This window comes from Penaeus chinensis, chromosome 36, assembly GCF_019202785.1.
Source record: "Penaeus chinensis breed Huanghai No. 1 chromosome 36, ASM1920278v2, whole genome shotgun sequence".
NCBI lineage: Eukaryota > Metazoa > Arthropoda > Malacostraca > Decapoda > Penaeidae > Penaeus > Penaeus chinensis.
The window spans coordinates 2,020,703-2,029,420 of record NC_061854.1 but is presented as its reverse complement, the minus strand read 5'-3'; the positions used below and the strand labels follow the sequence as shown (position 1 = coordinate 2,029,420).

The following is an 8,718-nucleotide window of genomic DNA, read 5'->3' as shown; positions in this document are numbered from 1 at the left end:
TAATATGTATCAGAAACACTAGGAAGCTGGTGAATGTGTAATAGTTGGCTTTTGAAGTGGCAAAATAAAAATTAGATTATGTATATGATACTTAGCTATTCTTTGACTTCTTAATCCAGTCAGTATTGCTAGAAACTTGTTGCAAAGAGAAAAATTCTGCTTAGATAATGTTGATTCACCACTTTGGTGGATTAGTGATACTTTTTCATTTTACAATCAAGATTCATATAACTTAATGTGAGTAAAGCCAGTGTGAAAAGATTATAGTCTGAAGTACTGCTGGTGTAAATTAGCCATGATTTCTGCTAAATCTGTATTCCAGAATATTAGGCACTACTATAAATCTCATTTAGTTTCCGAATGACTTTAAAAGGGTCAGACTCGCCTCTAGGATGTGGGCTAGGGATTGGAGGAGAGGGACCCTAGGGACAATACTTACCTGCACATCCAAAGGAAATCTGAAGTAATTGCCTCTCCTTAAAATGTGATTCGAATCACAAGTATTTCCCTCTAAAAGTTTAGATTTAAGAAATGAGGCTATTGTTATCAAATTTAAAACCAAATCTTACACACTGAAGATATTAAATGTACTTTTAGATCTTAAATTACATAAGAATGAAAGTACTTATAAATATGTATATATTTATTCAATCATAATAATTTGTACAAAAAATATTCCAACAATAACTGTCATAACATATCAAAATATACAATATAATGCATAATCCAGTTTTACGTCATGAACTCCCTCACAAGGGCTAAGACGGTGCCTTCCTTAAAAGGACTTTGGCTTTGGTCATGAGGAGCCACTCCCTGAAGTGGATCCCTGTCTTCATCTCCGATCAGGACCAGGTCTCAAATTCAGATACTTGGAAACCCTCTTGGCACCAGCTGCACATACTCCCACTGCACTATGTGGTTCCCTTATTTAAAATGAGGGCATGCACATCCTCAGACCAAAAACCCAAAAACATGTTTATTTTACAGTTTACTATTTTAAAATCTAATTTATTACATAAACATCAATATGCTCATATATATGTACTACATTCTCATGTCTGTAGTGAACATACTAATACTTATGTTATAGATAAAAGTTTAAACAGATAAAACATTTAATTTATGCATTTTTGGGCCATTGGTATGAAAACATGCTCTTAAATTATGTACATTTGCAAGAAACAGAACCAGTGGTCAATCTAGTCCTTGTCTACCTCTCTGTCTCACTGTTGTAATTTTCTCTCTTTTTTTTTTCAAATTTCTTGAATGTTCCTTTGTGAGTGCATGAGAATAGTGTTGAACAAGATGTAAGGTGATCTGGTTTATTTTGAAATTAAATACCATTCAATGATATGTATTCTAATGTCTGTGTAAGATATTTATTCTCCTTTAAGGAAATGTCAAAGTGCATTGCAAGAGGCAAAGTTATGCTATATCATTATATCATACAAAAAATAGTAAACATTACGATGGAAAATACTGATAATGAATAGTTGGTAATTTTTGCTGATTGTGAATTTGCGTAGATTGCTGGGTCAGTGGCAGAGTGAAGGCCCCCTGTGAGGTATGAAGTGACCCAGTAATGACCTGAGAATTAACAGAGGGAACAGAAATGACTTGGCTGCTCACAGACGGCACTGTGATCACCTGTCCGCTCGACTGAGGTATGGAAATAACCTGTCCAGACTCTGAGGGAACCGAAATGACCTGATTTGACGACTGCGGGACGGAGATGACCTGGCTCCCTGACTGAGGAACTGAAATGACTTGATTTCCTCCAGACTGCGACACTGAGATGACTTGGTTGGCAGCCGGAGAAGCCGAGATGACCTGACTACTCGAAGGTGCCACCGTAAAGTCTGCATGACCTGGCACGCTGACAGAATCCTGGATCACGATCATCTGGTGCATGGGCATGATGGTCTGCGCTAGGGACTGCTGTAGTGCGGCATTATTCCCGCGGCGGAACTGCTGGTCTTGCTGCTGCTGTGGGTGCTGGTCCTGCTGATGGTGGTCGTGGCGCGTGTGCTGGTGGTCGTGCAGAGGGTGCTGTAGCTCAGCTGTGATGCTGTCTGATATCGACGATGCCGACACTACGATGCTGGACATGGAGCCAACCACCATTGTCTCGGCTTCCACCATGTCTGGTCCTCCTTGCAGGATTTCTGGGGTTAATGTTGTTATGTGAGGTGCCTGCAGGGAGATTCATCATTAAGTAATTCATCCTCTTATACCATCAAAATCTATCTATACTTCTTAAATATTCATAATCATCTATAATCCCCATGTTGCAAAGCACAAGCCAAAACTTGAGTATTAGGGAAAGGATACAATAAACCCTATCTGTCACACAGACAAAGATCTCATAAAAATTTTAAAAAAAAAAGTAAACTAACCGCATAAATTTCAGGGACTTGTAGCTGATGCACATCAATACTCGTGCCATCGTTGTTCTCTGCCACGGCATCTGCTAGCACCGTTGCCGCAGCAGAGTCGTTGGCCCTCAGGGTGTTGGTCGTTGGATCAATCTCAGGAACATGCTGCTCGAGAATGTTCTTGTCGGTCTTCGAAGACAAGTATCCATGACTGCTCATGTGCCTCTTGACCTGTAAAAAATAAATAAATAAATAAATAAATAAATAGATAAATACATAAATAATTCATTTATTAAGTTAAATTAAGTTTGAAAAGGTCAATATGGCAGAGCAGAACTGAGGAAAATAATTTAATGGAATAGCTAACTTGTGAAATCATCTTTATATCAGAATTCTGTGCATTAAGAAAATCAGTATAATCAGCTTCCTTTAATAAATGTTGACAGTTAAAAATAAAACAGAATATAGTATAATAAACTAAAAAAACTGAGGTCCCAGTATCTCAACTAACTCAAAATTTAAGAGTCTACCCCTGAAAATATAGACAAAGTCCACAAACTTATGAAAGCTGAATGTGGACTACTATAACTTTCTTCTATTCTTCCTCTATTAAAAGAAAAATTTAACCTACCAAGTCTACTTCTTTTTTACCATGTTACAGGAACCTTAACACTATTTACTTGGCCTTAGATATACCTTGTACATGCTGGGAAACAGCCTTCCACACACTTTGCACGGATATCGCTTCGGGTCACGTATTCCCATGTGGACACCTCTAACATGACGATACAGATCACTCCTCATGATAAACGTTCGACCGCAATCATCACACGAATACTGGAGAGTGTTATGCATCTTACGCATGTGATACCTGATCGTGGAGACAAAATTGTAAGTATAAATCCATCACGATAACTTTTTCTTATAATTCTTCAACCCAAGAGAAATGATCATACTTAAATATAAGTGTCATCACATCCTCAAAAACATCTCAAACAAAATACATTCATACATGCTGTTCGCAATATAACAATCCCAAACAAACACCTAGTATCACAAACCTATACTTAAAGCTGACATTAAACTGTTCCCCACAGATGCTGCACTCGTAATTGTAGGTGTTGTTATGCATCTCGTTCATGTGGTGGTTGCGCATTCCCGGGGTGGCAAACTTCTTCCCGCAGGTTTCACACTCATACTTGCGCTCTCCGTGGATGTTCTTCATGTGGTTGCGCAGGCTGGATCGGTCAGAGAACTTCCCTCCACAGAGTTCACACACAACCTTGCAGGTGGATTAGGTAATTAAGGTGAAGGTTGTTTCAAAAGCAAATCATAATGAAATTGTAGTTCTCCTTATTCTATAAATATGTAATATGGGGAAATATTTCTTTACAAAATGAAACAGGCATAATAACTGGAGGATATATAATATTTTTAATGCACCTAAATTCCTCTTCTGGCAAAGCAAAAGAAAATATGGATTCCTATAATTTTTTGCTTCATCTAAAGACTACCCTCGTATAATCTAAATTCACAATTATATAGAATATTCATAACCTTAATTACGCATTATTAAATGAAAATATTGACTTCTATAGATATAAAATAACTGTTATAGTCTTTTAGATACTAATCACAGGAAGGAAATATTGCAAATTATTTTAGAAAAGTCTAAATACTGGAAGCCATTTGTTCATGATAACTAATCTAGCATAAGGTCTCCACACTGGAATGAGAACCAGTAAAAGTTACTCTTGTTTCCTATCTTCATTTGACATTACCATCCCATTTCTATTTAACAATATCCCTTTAGACATCACCAATAATAAAGTGTAAACATTCCACCCTGCATAAGATATCTTCCTGCAATGAATTTACTCCTCGAAGGATGTGACAAGAACTCAGCTAAAAATATAATTACTAATTCTTCATAACCAATACCATAAACCATCCATGCCCTTACTTGATAGGTCGTTTTCATGGAAACCATCACACCTGTATCATACCAAATTAATATTTTCTTTAAACTAATTTTCAGAGAGGCTTCTCTCTTATTTTTTGATTCGCTTCATTTTCTAAAATTAGTTTCCCTTGTCCTTTGAGATGTAACGTCACCTGTTACACAAATTTCTCCCAAGAGTTGAGAACATCGGTCCTATTTATAATTCAAAGGTGTTTCCACAAAAATAATAATGTCAAGAGATACATTAGGCTGCCCTCCTCCCTGGCACCCTTTCCTCTCCCTCTGTACATTCACCTCCCAGCAGGGTTGAGGTACTTACATTATTTCACTTTTCCACATTGTAATTTGTATACACATAAAATCAATTGATTTATTGTGTTTTCATTGCTTGCTTTTGTATGGTTTCCCAATTTTCACTCATATCAAATAGGGTAAATTTATTAATTTTTTACACTCCACCATGTTACCTACACACCAACACGAGACAAAAAAACTAAGCTCTTAAAATAAATAAAAGTTAACCTGATTAACTTTTAAATTTACATTTTCAAATACGTGAAATGTATATAACTGAGCAAAGTATCTGAATTTAGCTAACCTTCAGTAACTAAACATAAATCAACAAACAAGTAAATAAAAAATTATATACATTCTGAACACACACTTACCATTTCAATCTGACCAATCCCATGCTCTCTTGCTAAATGGTTCTTCATGTTATAGCTGGAGCCAAATGTTCTTCCACAATAACTGCAGAGTTGCTGATCAGCCGTTCCAATACTGTGAACATTTCTTTTGTGGGTTTCTACACGTCCGCGCACCAAAAACCTGTAAAAATCACCCACTCAGCTAAATCTTCCTTCAATGGCTTCAGATGCATGCAATTTCTACTCTACTTGTATCGGCTAAATGAATTTACACTTAGACAGGTTCACGTGTACTTATTCACCAAGGAATCCCTTACTGGGCCTACCTAAGCTCCTTAAACTTTTGAGAATAAAAGGCTTTATTTCCAATATCATTACTATCATCATTAATATTTATCTTGCTATTAACATCATTATCATAACATTGTCAATAATAATACTAGTAATAAAAATTAAAACTTTTCTCTCCAAACACTTAAGAAAGGGGTAAACAAGTGAGATCAGCTCAGTCTAGTGGCCACTGCCTTGGTGAACAAGCACTTCTGAAGCCTCCCACAGAGTGTGCTAGTAAAATCAACAGCCTAAAATCATAGCGGATAGATCACATGACTTGAGTTAATATCTAACTGCTAACTAGCTCATAGCAGAATTATATGTAATATTATCCTAAACAATTTTTTTGTTTATTACCAAAAATGGAATGAATTCTTTTAATATTAAGATGTCATTATGTAGTACGGCTTTTCCTGTGATGTGATAACATATATTATGCCTAAATGAGTAAGAATATTGAAGCAATCCTTACATACCTAATTAAGCATAACAGTATCAAAATCAAGAGCATTACAAAAAATATTCCTCAGAAATTCAAGGAATAGGAAAATTAAGTCATGGGCCTCCCTCACAAAACAAAACTGCATTAGACAGTGCAATTACATGGTGCCATTGGATTAAATGATACCAAATATATAGCTAACAAAATATATATACTTGTATAAAAGCGAAAATCAAGAGAAGGAAAATACTATAATAAAAATTCATAGTTGCAATAATGTTTCAAATTGAAATCCTGAAAGAAAAAAAAAAAAAAACACTTTCCGTACCGTCTCCCGCAAATGTCACACTCATGTGCCCCATTGATCAGCGAGGTCTCAATGCAGGCCTTTTTGTGTACGATCAGCAGCTTCTTTTCTGAGAACACTAAGCCACAATATTTGCAGGGATACTGACTGGTTTTTGTCTTGCATCCCTCCCGTAGCTGATGTTCGACAAAGGTGTTGAGGCCACGTATAGTCTGTAAGTAAAGATCTTTAGCTGAACGGTTGGGTCTTCCTGCTAACTGATGACTAGAGAAACAATAATCTAAATCAACTGAGAGTATTATTATTATCTTCAAAATATTTAATGTATAGTATATGAATCCTTTTTTTCTAATCTCTACCTCTCTATTCCATCTGTGAAAATGCTTTACCTTTCACTTGTAAAAATACGACTTACCAGAATGCAGATACTGACATAATCATCAATATTACATGTCTTCTCCTCATTAAACACTTCCTTTATGTATAAAAAAAAAAAAAAAGCTCCTACAATTTTACCTCAATTTACACAAAAAATAATCATATCAAACTCACCTTCCCACACTCGCAAGCATATTCCTTCTTCTCGCACTCATCAAATCTCTCTGCCGGCTGCGGAAAATCTGTCTGCTTTTCCTGTTTTATCTGTTCCGTCAGACCTTTGCTTTCGCTCTCCTCGTTCCCTTCATCCTCTTCGTTGCATTCACTCTCCCCTTCATCAATCAGTTCCTCTATTTCTCTTCTCTCTGAGATCTTCTTCCTCCTATACTTCTTCATCCCAGGTTTCCTTTGTATCGATCTGCGGAAAGCATGATTTGGTGTTAATGAACGTCCTCCCCAAACTGTTCAGCTAGGTTGCGAATAAGCTTTTGTTTAAATTAATATTTCCAGTTTTAAATAAACCAATGATGTACATGACAATACACATTCTTCTCCTTTACTTATATACATGATAAAACAATATTTTTTGCCTAATTCATAGAAAGTAAAACAAAAGCATGAAACAACACCATAATACATGATATAAAAAAAAGGAAATGCTATTAAAAGATGGTAAAAACACTACCTGTACGAACTACGCAGTGACTTTGCAATGGTCTGAAGTTGCTGCTGAGTTTCGTCCCATCTGTTCACCGAGTTCATGCAGATTTTACACAGACCGATGGTGTGATGAGTAAGAGAAGATACTGCAGAATCATGGGTAATCAACTCCAGAACCTGAAATGGATTTGGTCTTAAACACTACTTTTAAAGTGAAAAACATATTTACTTACTCATTCATAAAAGCTAGAAATATATTCACATATCATTTATGAAAGCTAAAAATATATGTCTTCCTATTTATAAACACTAAAAATATATCACTTACTATTCATATAAGCTAAAAATATTTTTCCATACTACTCATAAAAGTTCATAAATATCCTTAAATACATTTATCTATAAACAAAAATAAATAAAAAATTCATACATATTAGAAGCTAAAAAGAATTTATCCCTTGCATTATTCTCTTATTATGCTGAATATTGCAAGAATTCTGATATCTTATCTCAATCAACGGCTGTTTTGAATGGAAAAGCTTTCATGCTGATCTTCATAAACCTTACTAGAATTCTGATATACTTACCTCAATCAAAGACTTTTTGGAATGGTAGAGCTTTTGTTTTCCCCTGATAAAGGAAGCCTCCTCCGACTGAATCCCTGACAGCTGGCAGCCACAGAGGAAACATGTCTCAAGCAGAAACTGTTCAGCCTGAGCCTCCCATGCCTTCCTGCTTTAAGAGAAAACTTAATTGTGTCAGGCATTCTTTGGGTGGGATATTTTAATAGCATATCTCAAAAAAGAACCACTAGTGACTTTCTACAATTACTCAAATTATTGGAATTTCTATGTACCATATCTTAATTCTGAACAGATTAAATCAAGCAACACAATTTTTTGACAAAGAAAACTGCAAGTTAAAATCAAGAGAAGGCAGAACCACTCATATACCTTGAGCTGCTGCCTTTACAGGTCTTGCTATGTTCTGCCAGATCTAACCGCCAAGAAAATGGTTTCTGACATCCTTGGCATTTAAAGCGCCCTTTCCCATGAATGGCTCCCATCTTGTGTCTTCTGCTCTGAAAATAGGCATGTTTAAAAACAAAAAATAGATACAATATTCAATATTCAAAGATACATTTTTGTATGGCTTTTCTTCTTTCCATTTAGCTTCCTATTATAATGCATATAAGTTATTTAAAAAATGTTCACTTAACATATGATAATACGCTAATCATAGCAACTAATGCCAGTCTTGAGCTTGTTTATTAAGTATTGGTTGCAAAAGACATATGCAATGAGATACATTTTCCCTGAACTTTCTTCCAGCCCTTTGTAATTACCTTACATCACAAGTATAAGCCAATAAGCAAGAGATAAAAAATGCTTTGTAAAGTACTTCATACCTGAATTATCCTCCAATACTGGGCATTTACATAATTTCCCAAGTATGATTACTTAGTCATCTGTCACCACAAGCTCTGAATGTTTGGTCCTCCTGCAAAGGCAGAACATTGAATGGTATGAATGAATTAACACTCTCATGTTGGCCTTCAGTAACTACAATAATTACCTAAAGAAAAAAAATTCTGATTAAGCTTAGCAATCCCC

The 8,718-nt window shown here is 35.6% G+C and overlaps 1 protein-coding gene across 9 annotated transcripts in view; it reads right to left on the bottom strand.

The window, feature by feature from the left end:
* Nucleotides 1-628: 628 nt before the first annotated feature.
* Nucleotides 629-8,718, bottom strand: part of LOC125045087 (zinc finger protein 568-like) — an 8,986-nt gene continuing 896 nt past the window's right edge. For 3 of the 9 annotated variants that reach the window (XM_047642180.1, XM_047642182.1, XM_047642185.1), the window contains exons 2-12: nucleotides 8,514-8,605; nucleotides 8,059-8,186; nucleotides 7,693-7,840; nucleotides 7,131-7,282; nucleotides 6,620-6,863; nucleotides 6,089-6,279; nucleotides 5,007-5,166; nucleotides 3,437-3,657; nucleotides 3,072-3,246; nucleotides 2,397-2,606; nucleotides 629-2,193 (exon numbers count right to left, since the gene is read on the bottom strand). In XM_047642180.1, the coding sequence (XP_047498136.1) occupies nucleotides 1,465-2,193; nucleotides 2,397-2,606; nucleotides 3,072-3,246; nucleotides 3,437-3,657; nucleotides 5,007-5,166; nucleotides 6,089-6,279; nucleotides 6,620-6,863; nucleotides 7,131-7,282; nucleotides 7,693-7,840; nucleotides 8,059-8,171 (2,343 nt within the window). In that variant the 5' untranslated portion in view covers nucleotides 8,172-8,186; nucleotides 8,514-8,605 and the 3' untranslated portion in view covers nucleotides 629-1,464. The remainder of the gene's footprint in view (nucleotides 2,194-2,396; nucleotides 2,607-3,071; nucleotides 3,247-3,436; nucleotides 3,658-5,006; nucleotides 5,167-6,088; nucleotides 6,280-6,619; nucleotides 6,864-7,130; nucleotides 7,283-7,692; nucleotides 7,841-8,058; nucleotides 8,187-8,513; nucleotides 8,606-8,718) is intronic. The other 6 variants (XM_047642179.1, XM_047642181.1, XM_047642184.1 and 3 more) reach the window with 4 other exon arrangements.